Genomic DNA, 15,799 nt, shown 5'->3' with positions numbered 1-15,799 from the left:
AAATACTCCTCAGTTTCATTAACTGTCTGGACAGCTGGTCTCAGACGATCCAACAGGTCCTAGGCTGGCGTGGTTACAAGTGGTCTGCGGATGTGAGGCCGGTTGGACGTACTGCCAAATTCTCTAAAACGACATTAGGCGTCTTATGGTAGAGAAAATAACATTAAATTCTCTGGCAACAGCTCTGGTGGACATTCCTACAGTCAGCATGCCAATTGCGTGCTCCCTCAAAACTTGAGACATCTGTGACATTGTGTTGTGTGACAAAACTGCACATTTTAGAGTGGCCTTTTATTGTCCCCAGTACAAGATGCACCTGTGCAATGACCATGCAGTTTAATCAGCTTCTTGATATGCCACACCTGTCAGGTGGATGGATTATCTTGGCAAAGGAGAAATGCTCGCTAACAAGGATTTGTATAAACAAATTGGTGCACAGAATTGGAGAGAAATAATCTTTTAATGCATCTGAAAAATGTTTGGGATCTTATTTCAGCTCATGAAACATGACATGTTTCTTTACATGTTGCGTTTATATTTTTGTCAGTGTAGTTAGTGTAAAAGTCAGTCCGAAAAATCAAAAATATTCCATCCCAGCAATTAGACTCACCAAGCCTTTCTTATGGTGGCTATGATCTTCCTGGATAGGACTTACCATGCCCTTCTTAGCATCTTGGTCTTTCTTGACCTTAGCCTCTGCCAGAGCCCTCTTGTAGACCAGCAGCACCTCCCTGCAATCCTCCAGGTGGGCCTCAGGCTCCCAGGTGTCATCGTCAGATGAGTAGTTCTTCCAGCGAACGCGGTACAGGACCTCCCCCTAAAGACAAGGACAAATACATGTGGGTGAGAGCAATATGAGAATGCTTGCTGGAAATGTTTTCATTGCAGAAAATGAAGACTGACTGTTAGGGTTTGGTGATATAGCAAATTCATTTGGATTTATGTATTTGCATGATATTCCAAAACGTCTGTATCACAAAAAACAATTTTTTTTTGTGAGCATTTACAGTTGAAGTCGGAAGTTTACATTCACCTTAACCAAATACATTTAAAAACTCCGTTTTTCACAATTCCTGACATTTAATCATTCCCTGTCATTGGTCAGCTAGGATCACCACTTTATTTTAAGAATGTGAAATGTCAGAATAATAGTAGAGAGTGATTTATTTCAGCTTGTATTTCTTTCATCACATTCCCAGTGGGTCAGAAGTTTACATGCACTTAATTAGTATTTGGTAGCATTGCCTTTAAATTGTTGAACTTGGGTCAAACGTTTTGGGTAGCCTTCCACAAGCTTCCCACAATAAGTTGGGTGAATTTTGGCCCATTCCTCCTGACAGAGCTGGTGTAACTGAGTCAGGTTTGTAGGCCTCCTTGCTCGCACACGCTTTTTCAGTTCTGCCCACACATTTTCTATAGGGTTGAGGTCAGGGCTTTGTGATGGCCACTCCAATACCTTGACTTTGTTGTCCTTAAGCCATTTTGCCACAACTTTGGAAGTATGCTTGGGGTCATTGTCCATTTGGAAGACCATTTTGCGACCAAGCTTTAACTTCCTGACTGATGTCTTGATGTTGTTTCAATATATCCACATAATTTTCCTCCCTCATGATGCCATATATTTTGTGAAGTGCACCAGTCCCTCCTGCAGTAACGCACCCCCACAACATGATGCTGCCACCCCCGTGTTTCACGGTTGGGATGGTGTTCTTCGGCTTGCAAGCCTCCCCCTTTTTCCTCCAAACATAACAATGGTCATTATGGCCAAACAGTTCTATTTTTGTGTCATCAGACCAGAGGACATTTCTCCAAAAAGTACAATATTTGTCCCCATGTGCAGTTGCAAACCGTAGTCTGGCTGTTTTATGGCGGGTTTGGAGCAGTGGCTTCTTCCTTGCTGAGCAGCCTTTCAGGTTATGTCAATATAGGACTCGTTTTACTGTGGATATAGGTACTTTTGTACATGCTTCCTCCAGCATCTTCACAAGGTCCTTTGCTGTTGTTCTGGGATTGATTTGCACTTTTCGCACCAAAGTACATTCATCTCTAGGAGACAGAACGCGTCTCCTTCATGAGCGGTATGACGCCTGCGTGGTCCCATGGTGTTTATACTTGCGTACTATTGTTTGTACAGATGAACGTGGTACCTTCAGCCTTTTGGAAATTTCTCCCAAGGATGAACCAGACATGTGGAGGTCTACAATTTTTTTATTTTCCCATGATGTCAAGCAAAGAGGCACTGAGTTTGAAGGTAGGCTTTGAACTACATCCACAGGTACACCTCCAATTGACTCAAATTATGTCAATTAGCCCATCAGAAGCTTCTAAAGCCATGACATCATTTCCTGGAATTTTCCAAGCTGTTTAAAGGCAGTCAACTTAGTATATGTAAACTTCTGACCCACTGGAATTGTGATACAGTGAATTATAAGTGAAATAATCTGTCTGTAAACAATTGTTGGAAAAATTACTTGTGTCATGCACAAAGTAGATGTCCTAACCGACTTGCCAAAACTATAGTTTGTTAATTAACAAGAAATTTGTGGAGTGGTTGAAAAACGAGTTTTAATGACTTCAACCTAAGTGTATGTAAACTTCCGACTACAACTGTATGTCCGCTTTTTCTCGTGTTGAATTTTTGATCTCGTCTCCTTCACTCCTTCTGTGCTGTGTGCACCTATCATTTACACCAGAGATCTGTATATATGACAACATGCTCATGTCTCCGCCCTAACAACGGGAGTCATTGTCCCAATGACTTGGGCTTATTTTGGACAGATTTTGTCAGGAGAGAAACAGTCATCCTCTCTGTTTGCGCACACACATACTCACACAACAAGCCCCTCACAACAAATATGAGAGATCACTTCTTCCTCTCTGACAACTGGTTTGGTCCAACAGAAACAGTCATATGGACACTGAAACAGAGACATTATTTTACTGTAATAGAGAAGTTAACCTTTCTAATGATACCCTTTTTATGTCTCAACTCTTCAAATTGCTCACAGAGCAGATGTTACTAAAACAGGAGTATCAATGAACATTGATTCAGTTTGTCAGCTAGCAGAATTTTGGCCAAAGACTGTTATACTGGCTGTGTAGTCTGCTTTATAAATGTGCAATAAGCATAAAACAATTATATACAGGCGGTGTCAGAGGAAGGCCTTAAGCATTTTCAAAGACTCCAGCCACCCAAGTCATAGTCTTATCTCTGCTACCACACGGCAATCAGTACCAGAGGACCAAGTCTGGGACCAAAAGGCTCCTGAACAGCCTTTAACCAAGTCATAAGACTACTGAACAGTTAATCAAACGGCTACCCTGACTATTTGCATTGACCCCCTTTTGATTTGCACTGACTCTTGCACTGGTTCTATGCACGGTCACTGGCCTCTACCCACACATATATTGACACCACACCAGGGATTCCATTAGGAGAATCTGGCACCCAACAGTTGACACGCAACATTTTAATTTACCGGATATTTGAGAAATTGACCAATCCCATATGCATTGGGTTCGTAAACTGATTAGGGCATCCACCCACGGTGTTCAGAATGACAGAAATCACATTTAGAATATGGTAATTCATATTAACAGAACATGCAAGTCAAGGATGCAACAATGTGCGGTTCTTCTTACCGAATTCTGAAGTGCACTTTGAAGATGTTAGAATAACAGTCCGCATTTACTTTTCCTCAGCCAACAAGACAAGTTATGAACAGCAAAATCACTTGAACATTTCAATCTACTATAGTAGAAAAGTTTAGGCTACGAATTATATTGGTCAGCTTGTCGAAGCCTATTCCAAAGCTGACTCTTGGACAGTTGTGGGACAACAGCTCCCAAATTCATACAACCAGTAGGCCTAGGATACATAATAAAATGTTAAAAAGCAATGAATCTGATGAAACAGATCAGAACGTTTAGCTTTAAATTGAGAAACTATTATTTCTTCACATTATAAACGTAGCCAGGTGCACAAGGCTATGAGCGAATGTTAATTCCATAATGCAATTAGCGGGAAAACACCGTTGTCAAATAGGCACTGCACATGCAAGCGGTTTCATGTGACAGAGATGAAAATATCCATAAAAAAATATGAAAAAGAGGAGATCTAATACGCTACTTTGAAGCAAGGTAAGACATGCCTCATCCTGCAACTCAAACTCTAAAAACTTCTGGGACATTGTAAAGTCCATGGAGAATAAGAACACCTCCTCCCAACTGCCCACTGCACTGAGGATAGGAAACTCTGTCACCACCGATAAGCCCACTATAATTGAGAATTTCAATAAGCATTTTTCTACGGCTGGCCATGCTTTCCACCTAACTACCCCTACTGCATTTAACAGCACTGCACCCCCCACAGCTACTCGCCCAAGCCTCCCCCATTTCTCCTTCTCCCAAATCCATTCAGCTGATGTTCTGAAAGAGCTGCAAAATCTGGACCCCTACAAATCAGCTGGGCTTGACAATCTGGACCCTTTCTTTCTAAAATTATCTGATGAAATTATTGCAACCCCTATTACTAGCCTGTTCAACCTCTCTTTCGTGTCGTCTGAGATTCCCATAGATTGGAAAGCAGCTGCTGTCATCCCCCTCTTCAAAGGAGGTGACACTCTTGACCCAAATTGCTACAGACCTATATCCATCCTACCCTGCCTTTCTAAGGTCTTCGAAAGCCAAGTCAACAAACAGATTACCGACCATTTCGAATCCCACCGCACCCTCTCCGCTATGCAATCTGGTTTCAGAGCTGGTCATGGGTGCACCTCAGCCACGCTCAAGGTCCTAAACGACATCGTAACCGCCATCGATAAGAAACAATACTGTGCTGCCGTATTCATTGACCTGGCCAAAGCTTTTGACTCTGTTAATCACCACATCCTCATCGGCAGACTAGGTGGCCTTGGTTTCTCAAACGATTGCGTCGCCTGGTTCACCAACTACTTCTCTGACAGAGTTCAGTGTGTCAAATCGGAGGACCTACTGTCCGGACCTCTGGCAGTCTCTATGGGGGTACCACAGGGTTCAATTCTTGGGCCAACTCTTTTCTCTGTATACATCAATGATGTCGCTCTTGCTGCTGGTGAATCTCTGATCCACCTCTACGCAGACGACACCATTCTGTATACTTCTGGCCCTTCTTTGGACACTGTGTTAACAACCCTCCAGACGAGCTTCAATGACATTCAACTCTCCTTCCGTGGTCTCCAACTGCTCCTAAACACAAGTAAAACTAAATGCATGCTCTTCAACCGATCGCTGCCTGCACCTGCCCGCCTGTCCAGTATCACTTCTCTGGACGGTTCTAACTTAGAATTTGTGGACAACTACAAATACCTAGGTGTCTGGTTAGACTGTAAACTCTCCTTTCAGACTCACATCAATCATCTCCAATCCAAAGTTAAATCTAGAATTGGCTTCCTATTTCGCAACAAAGCATCCTTCACTCATGCTGCCAAACATACCCTCGTAAAACTGACCATCCTACCAATCCTCGACTTCGGCGATGTCATTTACAAAATAGCCTCCAATACCCTACTCAACAAGCTGGATGCAGTCTATCACAGTGCCATCCGTTTTGTCACCAAAGCCCCATATACTACCCACCACTGCGACCTGTACGCTCTCGTTGGCTGGCCTTCGCTTCATAATCGTCGCCAAACACATTGGCTCCAGGTCATCTACAAGACCCTGCTAGGTAAAGTCCCCCCTTATCTCCGCTCACTGGTCACCATAGCAGCACCCACCTGTAGCACGCGCTCCAGCAGGTATATCTCTCTGGTCACCCCTAAAGCCAACTCCTCCTTTGGTCGTCTCTCCTTCCACTTTTCTGCTGCCAATGACTGGAACGAACTACAAAAATCTCTGAAACTGGAAACACTTATCTCCCTCACTAGCTTTAAGCACCAGCTATCAGAGCAGCTCCCAGATCACTGCACCTGTACATAGCCCATCTATAATTTAGCCCAAATTACTACCTCTTCCCCTACTGTATTTATTTATTTTAGTTATTTTGCTCCTTTGCACCATATTATTTATATTTTAACTTTGAACTTTCTTCAAACTACAAATCTACCATTCCAGTGTTTTACTTGCTATACTTTATTTACTTTGCCACCATGGCCTTTTTTGCCTTTACCTCCCTTATCTCATATCATTTGCTCACATTGTATATAGTCTTATTTTTTTCTACTGCATCATTGATTGTATGTTGTTTTACTCCATGTGAAACTCTGTGTTTTTGTATGTTGTCGAACTGCTTTGCTTTATCTTGGCCAGGTCGCAATTGTAAATGAGAACTTGTTCTCAACTTGCCTACCTGGTTAAATAAAGGTGAAATAAAAAAATAAATAATAATATGTATTAAAATGTTCAGGTTTCAAACAATTAAGTACTTTCTCAAAATGCATACCGCCTCCAGCTCATTGCAAAGTGATGTGTGACGTGCTGATGAAGCCAGTCTTCCGTTGCCATTTGATGCACTGTTCAAAACAGCTGAGAACTCGGAAATCTCCGACTTCAGTGCTTTCAAGACAACTAACTGGTAACTGGGGAAAAAACAAGCTCCGAAAATCGTTTTGAACGCTCATCCAACTCGGGAACTCTGGACTCTTTCTAAAGTGTCGACATTCCGAACTGAAGATCACTGATGTCATGATTTCACCTCGTATTTTACGAGTTCCCAGTTGTCTTGAAAGCACCACAAGATGCTGCAGTAGCAGCTCTTGTACCGTCTGACAGATTTTCCACTCAAAGGCTCTGTATGTTGTGCACGTGTGATAAATAGGATACATAACAAATATACTGTACACAAACGGCAATTTAATTCCACTAGATTATGCAAATTAACCTAGACAGATAAGCATTACCAGTCACACGTTTTTACATCGACTGGTATATCCATCAATGAATAGGCTAAATAAGCAATAAGGCACGAGGGAGTGTGGTATATGGCCAATATAACACAGCTAAGGGCTGTTAATATACAAGACGCAAAGCGGAGTGCCTGGATACAGACCTTAGCCATGGTATATTGGCCATATACCACTAAGCCCCAAGGTGCCTTATTGCTATTATAAGTTGGTTAGTAACGTAATTAGAGCAGTAAAAGAACATGTTTTGTCATATCTGTGGTATACGGTCTGATATACCACGGATGTCAGCCAATCAGCATTCAGGACTCAAACCAGCCGTGGGATATTGGCCATATACCACACCTTCTCTGGCTTTATTGCTTAAATTCTATCGCAATGGGATTTTTTATTTTTCTGCTGGACAATTGGCCAGAGACAATTTTATCGCTTGTTAAATCACCTGTTTGGTGAAGTAGGCTGTGATTCAATGATAAATTAACAGGCACCGCATCAATTATATGCAATGCAGGACAAGCTAGATAAACTAGTAATATCATCAACCATGTGTCGTTAACCTGTTAGGGCTAGGGGGCAGTATTTACACGGCCGGATAAAAAACGTACCCGATTTAATCTGGTTACTACTCCTACCCAGTAACTAGAATATGCATATAATTATTGGCTTTGGATAGAAAACACCCTAAAGTTTCTAAAACTGTTTGAATGGTGTCTTTGAGTATAACAGAACTCATATGGCAGGCAAAAACCTGAGAAGATTCTGAACAGGAAGTGGCCTGTCTGACAAGATCTTGTTCTTCTTGTCTCTGTTTATTGAAGACTGAAGATCTTTGCTGTAACGTGATATTATCGCTTTTTTAAGAGAAAAATGGCATAAAAATTGATTTTAAACAGCGGTTGACATGCTTCGAAGTACGGTAATGGAATATTTTGAATTTTTTTGTCACGAAATGCGCCGTGCTCGTAACCCTTATTTACCATTCGGATAGTGTCTTGAACGCACAAACAAAACGCCGCTGTTTGAACATAACTATGGATTATTTGGGACCAAACCAACATTTGTTATTGAAGTAGAAGTCCTGGGAGTGCATTCTGACGAAGAACACCAAAAGTAATCAAACTTTTCTAATAGTAAATCGGAGTTTGGTGAAGGCTAAACTTGCTGGGTGTCTAAATAGCTAGCCCTGTGATGCCGGGCTATCTACTTAGAATATTGCAAAATGTGCTTTCACCAAAAAGCTATTTTAAAATCGGACATATCGAGTGCATAGAGGAGTTCTGTATCTATAATTCTTAAAATAATTGTTATGCTTTTTGTGAACGTTTATCGTGGGTAATTTAGTAAATTGTTAGTAAATTCGCCGGAAGTTTGCGGGGGGTATGCTAGTTCTGAACATCACATGCTAATGTAAAAAGCTGGTTTTTGATATAAATATGAACTTGATTGAACAAAACATGCATGTATTGTATAACATAATGTCCTAGGTGTGTCATCTGATGAAGCTCATCAAAGGTTAGTGCTGCATTTAGCTGTCTTCTGGGTTTTTGTGACATTATATGCTAGCTTGAAAAATGGGTGTCTGATTATTTCTGGCTGGGTACTCTGCTGACATAATCTAATGTTTTGCTTTCGCTGTAAAGCCTTTTTGAAATCGGACATTGTGGTTAGATTAACGAGAGTCTTGTCTTTAAAATGCTGTAAAATAGTCATATGTTTGAGAAATTGAAGTAATAGCATTTCTAAGGTATTTCAATAACGCGCCACAGGATTCCACTGGCTGTTACGTAGGTGGGACGATTTGGTGCCACCTACCCTAGAGAGGTTAACTAGTGATTATGTTAAGATTGATTGTGTTTAATAAGATAAGTTTAATGCTAGCTAGAACCTTACCTTGGCTCCTTGCTGCACTCACATAACAGGTAGTCAGCCTGCCACGCAGTCTCCTCGTGGAGCGCAATGTAATCGGCCATAATCGGTGTCCAAAAATAACAATTACCGATTGTTATGAAAACGTGAAAATCAGCCCTAATTAACTTTTTTAGGATAGGAGGCAGCATTCAGAATTTTGGATGAAAAGCGTGCCCAAAGTAAACTGCCTGCTACTCAGGCCCAGAAGCTAGGATATGCATATAATAGTAGCATTGGATAGAAAACACTTTGAAGTTTCTACAACTGTTAAAATAATGTCTGAGACTATAACAGAATTGATATGGCAGGCGAAAATCCGACCAGAATTGGTTTTTGTTTAGCTTCCAGGCTCTTATTATGGAAACCTATTGTTTCTATGTAAATCCATCTCCCAGATTGCAATTCCTATGGCTTCCACTAGATGTCAACAGTCTTTATTCAAGGTTTCGTGCTTCTTTTTTGAGACCACCTGGACAAAATCAGTCTTTCGGCGCGCGCGGGAGAGGACGCGCGCGGGAGAGGACGTGCGCTTACGAATTTTCCTTTCCTATTGAACAGGACAAACCATCCAGGATTTTTTTTTTTTGAGGTGACAGTGTTTTCAATGTTTTTTCTATGTGGATCTAGATTTCTAAAGGCACATGTTTTCAGTTCCTATCGCTTCCACTGGATGTCAACAGTCGTTAGAAATTGGTTGATGTTTTTCTTTTGAGTAATGAAGAAGTATGGCTGTTCAGAACGAGGGTCGAATCTAGTGTACTGTTGTGGTTGGGGCGCGCAACCTGAAAGCTCGCCCCACTTTGTTTTCGTCCGGTATTGAACACAGTTTATCCCGTCTCAAATTGTATCGATTATTTACGTTAAAAAAATACCTAAAGTTGTATTAGGAAAGTTGTTTGAAATGTTTGGATCAAGATTACAGGTAACTTATTAGATATTTTGTAGTCATGTTGCACGAGTTAGAACCGGTGTTTTTTTTTTATCAAACGCGCCAAATAAATGGACATTTTGGAGATATAACGATGGAATTTATCGAACAAAAGGACCATTTATGATGTTTATGACACATAGAGTGCCAACAGAAGAAGATCGTTATTTCTGGAGTTTTGTGTTGCGCCTGGCGGGTTGAATTATGATTGTCATGTGTTTGTTTGATGGGGTGCTGTCCTCAGATAATAGCATGGTTTGCTTTCGCCGTAAAGCCTTTTTGAAATCTGACACGGTGGCTGGATTAACAAGAAGTTAAGCTTTAATTTGGTGTAATGCACTAGTGAATGTATGGAAGTTAAATATTTCTAATAAGTTTTTTTGAATTTCGCGCTCTGCCATTTCACCGGATGTTGTCAAAACGTTCCGCTAGCGGAACCCCTAGCCGTAAAAGGTTAATCGGCCATTCCGATTAAATCGGTCGACCTCTACTGCCTACCCCAGGCCTCCCCTAACCCGGATAACGCTGGAGCAATTGTGCTCCGCCCTATGGGACTTTCGATCACGGCTGGTTGTGATACAGCCCGGGATCGAACCAGGGTCTGCAGTGACGCCTCTAGCACTGAGATGCAGTGCCTTTGACTGCTGCGCCACTCGGGAGCCAAAAATCTGGGCAGTTATTCTAACATGCGGCGTGTGGATTTCAAGCTTTGGGGAAATTTTTTCACCATAAAAATGCAGACTTATGTAAGATAGCCTACTATTCCTAATGTGATGATTAGATAATAACATAACTCAATCACTGTTGGCAAAAAGACTGTTCAATGCTGCGTGTAATGGCTTGGAGTAGGCCTAGCCTATATCAAATACACTGACAAACAGATCAATAAAAACAACGTTGTCTGATCCATATATTAGGCCTACGAAAAGGGGAGACAAATACAATATGACGTCCCTCTAACCACCTGATGGAGGATATTAATGCCCTCTTTATCATTGGGCACCGACACAATAATCCAGACAGTGAATATGCACACTCACCGGGGATATGACCAATGTTCTCCGCTGGAGCTAATAAAATACAATACTTTTCGCTCAATTAAATTGAGAATTTTGATCATTAAATGACAGATTGGAGTCTTCATTGCCTTCTCTTTACAGCAATAGCCATTTGTTTTCCAAACAGTTATTCTGCGATTGTATGTTTAAATATTGCAGTATTCCTGACTCTCCACTTTTCACTGACAGTCGCAACTCAACAATCATCTATACGGAATTTGCAGCACACTATGCCCAAATTGCGGGCCCTTCCGACTATAGGCAATGCGATTTAAAATAAAGCTAATAATCTTCTGTGGCCAAATCATGCTTTCTGGTGTAGTAGCTTATTTTAAATTATTTTATTTCTGTATAAACAGGAGTAAGCTAATTAGGCTATATCATTTTGGCAATTTAATGAAATGTACTTTAAGGAAAGCTTAGCTTCCACTAGCCTTATGGATTCGCCGCCAATGTCTTCTAACATCTTCAAATTGCTCATCGAAATTCGGTAAGAATGACACATGCCGCTGTATCCAAGTTGCATGTTCTGTTACGATGAATTACCATAAACTAAATGTGATTTGTCATTCTGAGAACCGTGGGTGCACGCCCTAATCAGGTTATGCAACCAATGCACATGGGTCCAGCACATTTCTTAAATGTCAGGTAAATTCAAACGCTGCCGATCAACTGTCCGACATCACATTTTCCTGCTACATGTACATATTACCTCACCTCGTACCCCTGCACATAGACTCTGTACCGGTACTCCTTGTGTATTAACTCTGCATTGTTGGAAATGGACCCGTATGTAAGCATTTCACTGTTCGTCTACAAAGCACGTGACAAATACATTTGATTTGACCCATGCCTACTCATAGACCGCTCCGTCTGAGACAAACACACATTCAGTTGAATGGCTGTGTTTAGCACTGTGGCACACAGCCAGTATTTTCAGTCCCCACCCTCCTATCCAGTGAACTGGGACAACAGAGAGCTCTAGTCAGAGGGAATAAGGGACCGGGGCTGCAGAGTTCTCTGACAATTTGACAGACTTTGCTTGTTTGGATCATGTGAATAACGTGTTCTGGTTCAAGTGGGGTACAAGTGTGACTGTAGCACAGTGCATGGCTGGTTGTGATTATAAATAATACTTTATTTTTTTTAAAGAGTCAGGTTTCTCTCTCCCCACTCCATCTTCCTCAGAGGCTTTGTTTTCCTTTCTCCCTCTCTCATGCCTCAGCTCAAAAGCAGTTACATAAGAGGAACTGGCTGTGTGAATGACACCAGACCTCCCCCTACACACACACCCCTCCTACTCATTCAATATTGCCGTCCCCTCCGGAACTTTGCCTTTGCTGGGGCTGGGTATTTCACGGAATTACTATTGAGCGACAATCACAAACACAAGCCTCAGACAAGCCTCTCTTTCTCCCGTTCTCTCTCCATTTCACACACACACACGCTTGTTTGCAGAGGAGCCTTCTGGTCCATCTTGTGTGGCAACACAGCAGCTCTTTTCTGTGGTGTAGTGCAGGGTTCCCCAACTGGCACATGGATGATTTTATTTGGCCCCACACGTTTTTAGAGAAAAAAGATAATGTGTGTGTCATTTTTTGTTGTTGGACATAAGTTCAAGTATTCCCACGCATAATAAGAGAGACACGATGTGCTGGTATACAAAGGTAAGAAATGATTATGTTTTAGTCAAACATATCTGTTTGGGCTTCTTGTGGTCAATCTGCAGTCTACAAATGATTTGTAATTATGTTCTGGCCACCTGACCAATAAAAAAAAACAGCACGCGGGTTGAATCTAGTTGATGATCCCTGGTGTAGTGTATGTAGTACAGTGATCTCACCAGACTGAAATGTGGTTGCCATCTGTCTGATTCTCAGGGGACTTTACAAACTGTTCTCAGACAAGGGGAAGACAAACCCTAGCCAAACTCCAGTCCTCCCACCCCCTTTTCGCCAGTGTGCACTTCTTCACTTCCTCTGTTGTTCACTCCCACTTGTTCACCCCTTCTTGATGGTTCGTCGCAATGGGTAGTGCTGCGGCCCAGTACATCACTGGGGCCAAGCTTCCTGCCATCCAGGACCTCTATACCAGGCTGTGTCAGAGGAAGGCCCTAAAAATGTACTCCAGTCACCCTAGTCATTGACTGTTCTCTCTGCTAACACACGGCAAGCGGTACCAGAGCGCCAGGTCTAGGTCCAAGAGGCTTCTACCCCATGCCATTTTTTACAAATATTTTTTTACATTTAGAAAGTCAGTTAAGAACAAATTCTTATTTACAATGACGGCCTACCGCGGCCAAAGCTGGGCTAATTGTGCGCCGCCCTACGGGACTCTCAATCACGGCCGATGTGATGCAGCCTGGATTCGAAGCAGGTACTGCAGTGACGCCTCTTGCACTGATATGCAGTGTCTTAGACCACTGCGCCACTCGGGAGCCCATCAAATGGCTACCCAGACTACTTGCATTGCCTGCCCCCCCCCCCCCCTTTGCACTGTTGCTACTCTCTGTTATTATCTATGCATAAGTCACTTTAATAACTCTACCTACATGTATATATTACCTCAATTACCTCGACTAACCGGTGCCCCACACATTGACTCTGTACCCCCTGTATATAGCCTTGCTATTGTTATTTTACTGCTGCTCTTAATTATTTGTAACTTAATTTCTGAATTTTTTTGTTGATATTTTTCTCAAAACTGCATTGTTGGTTAAGGGCTTGTAAGTAAGCATTTCACTGTAAGGTCTACATATGTTGTATTCAGTGCAAATGACAAATACAATTTGATAATAAAAGCATTGAATTGGTGTAAGAAATATGATAGACACTGTCTCTACACCAATGAATTTGGATTATTGAATGACTGCATACTTCTAAGAAAACATTACAATATTCTAGTATTAGGATTACAATGTGTTATTGTGGCTGTCAATCAGGTAAAGTAGCTGGTCCATGTCAAACTAATATGCAGTTCTGCAACACTGAATAACCAGTGCAACCCAGCAAGAAGAGACCAGTGTCATGTTCTGCAAGGACACCTGGCTGTAACCACAACTCAAAGAAAGTCGACTCATTATTGTACAACACCAAGACCTGTTCATTATTTTCATAGGCGTGAAAAGGAACGGTGTGTACCATTGTATTATGTACCGTGGGAAAAGGAGCGTCATTGCTAATGTATTTAGTTAGCTCGAAGATAGAACATGTCTAGAGACAGTGTCAATATATATGGCCAACATAGCAAAAACAAAGATGACAGCAGATGATAGTATTCTGCAGCTGCCTACTACGGACAGTTAAAGCTAGTTATGAGTTGGTTGTACATTTTTACATTTTAGTCATTTAGCAGGCGCTCTTATCCAGAGCGACTTACAGTAGTGAATGCATACATTTCATTTCCTTTTTTTTTGTACACGAGTTAACACGGAGGGTTTGTTCTATTTGGCACGTCTCTGCAAGTGGGACTGGCTGAAGTCCAGTGGATGAAAGAATAACGCCAGTCTGTCTGGCCAAGCTTTAATGTTCGTGCAAAGAGGGGGGCGTCGGATGCCTGGGCAAAGTTGTGCAGCCATTGACATTTCCTTTGCGGTTGGCTAGTTAGCTAACTGTTTATTTTATACATCAGTCAACTGTGCGTGGACATTTGAGCGTTTCTCTGCGTTAGCTAGCCATATAACGTTATTTAGTTTAATACAAAATGGTTCCTAGTGTTTATTGTTGTCATTGTCAAATTCTGTAGATTGCTAGCTAGCAGCAACGTTCAGTTAGCTAAGTTAACAACAAGCTTGCTTTGTTACTGTACCTCCTCCGTTCGCATGTCAATAATCCTCTCCACTTCATAAACATCTTCAACCTCGTCTTCGCTGTCTCCAGCCTCTGGCTTTTCCGCCATTTTATCGTCACAGGAATAAACAACAGTAATAATCTTATTATGCCTTCGCCGGTATTAAAGCCAAGCCCTGAGATAGCTAACCATCTACAGTACACGCTAGCAATTTTTATTAGCTTTGTTAGCCACAACAACTGTATGTTAGGCTAGCTGGTTAACTAACATTAAGGAGGAGGAGCTGATAGACTAGGTGGGCTGACTGAGTAGGGGGAAATACGTCTTTTTCGTGTAGTTGACTTCTTCTTCGATGAGGCAGTTGGCATCCAATAAATGTTGTATTACCGCCACCTACTACACTGGAGTATACCTCCTTTTTACTTTGCTTGAATTTTTTGGGGATAATAATAAAGAAAAAATGAAAGAAGAAAACAATACCCTACCATCTAACCCTACACTCACAAAAAAAACACCACCCTACTCTATTATTTAAATCTATATTACCTCAGGCCAACAGCCTGAAAGGACAGTACACCACCAACCAACACACCCTGTACCTCTTCTGCTGTCAAGTCTTGTACACCCAAATACCTCTCTGCAGCTACCACCACAACCTAAATGTTCTGCAACTTACATTCCATCCCTGCAGTACAGTTGATAACCATTGCTATAAATGCAACAACACGTTCACCATGCTGACGCCCCTCAGGGGTGCGTGCTTAGTCCCTTCCCATACTCCCTGTTTGCCCACGACTGCGTGGCCGGGCACGACTCAAACACCATAATTTGGTTCTCAGACAAAACGATGGTGGTAGGCCTGATCACCGACAACGATAAGACAGCCTATAGGGAGGAGGTCAGAGACCTGGCAGTGTGGTTCCAGGACAACAACCTTTGCCTCAACGTCAGCAAGACAAACGAGATGATTGTGGACTACAGGAAAAAGAGGGCCGAGCACACCCCCATTCTCATCGATGGGACTGCAGTGGAGAGCTTCAAGTTCCTTGGTGTCCACATCACCAACCAACTAACATGGTCCAAGCACACCAAGACAGTTGTGAAGAGGGCCCAACAAAACCTATTCCCCCTCAGGAGACTGAAAAGATTTGACATGGGTCCTCAGATCCTCAAAAGGTTCTACAGCTTCACCATCGAGAGCATCCTGACTGGTTGCAACTCCGCCCCGTGTGCAA

The 15,799-nt window shown here is 42.1% G+C and overlaps 1 protein-coding gene across 5 annotated transcripts in view; it reads right to left on the bottom strand.

Annotated features, from left to right (window-relative positions):
• The window catches only part of LOC115155749 (M-phase phosphoprotein 8), a 41,773-nt gene extending 26,909 nt beyond the window's left edge, over positions 1-14,864 (bottom strand). For 4 of the 5 annotated variants that reach the window (XR_003868122.1, XM_029702669.1, XM_029702664.1 and 1 more), the window contains exons 1-2: positions 14,583-14,864; positions 656-817 (exon numbers count right to left, since the gene is read on the bottom strand). Coding sequence is in view for 4 of the 5 variants with exons in the window: in XM_029702669.1 (XP_029558529.1) it covers positions 656-817; positions 14,583-14,672 (252 nt within the window). In the remaining variant the exon portion in view is untranslated. Of the gene's footprint in view, positions 1-655; positions 818-2,832; positions 2,921-14,582 lie in introns of those variants that run through there. The other variant, XM_029702666.1, reaches the window with a different exon arrangement.
• Positions 14,865-15,799: the final 935 nt, after the last annotated feature.

The sequence above is a fragment of the Salmo trutta genome, chromosome 20 (genome assembly GCF_901001165.1).
Source record: "Salmo trutta chromosome 20, fSalTru1.1, whole genome shotgun sequence".
NCBI lineage: Eukaryota > Metazoa > Chordata > Actinopteri > Salmoniformes > Salmonidae > Salmo > Salmo trutta.
Note: the sequence above shows the minus strand (reverse complement) of the source record. Positions and strands in the feature narration are given on the sequence as shown.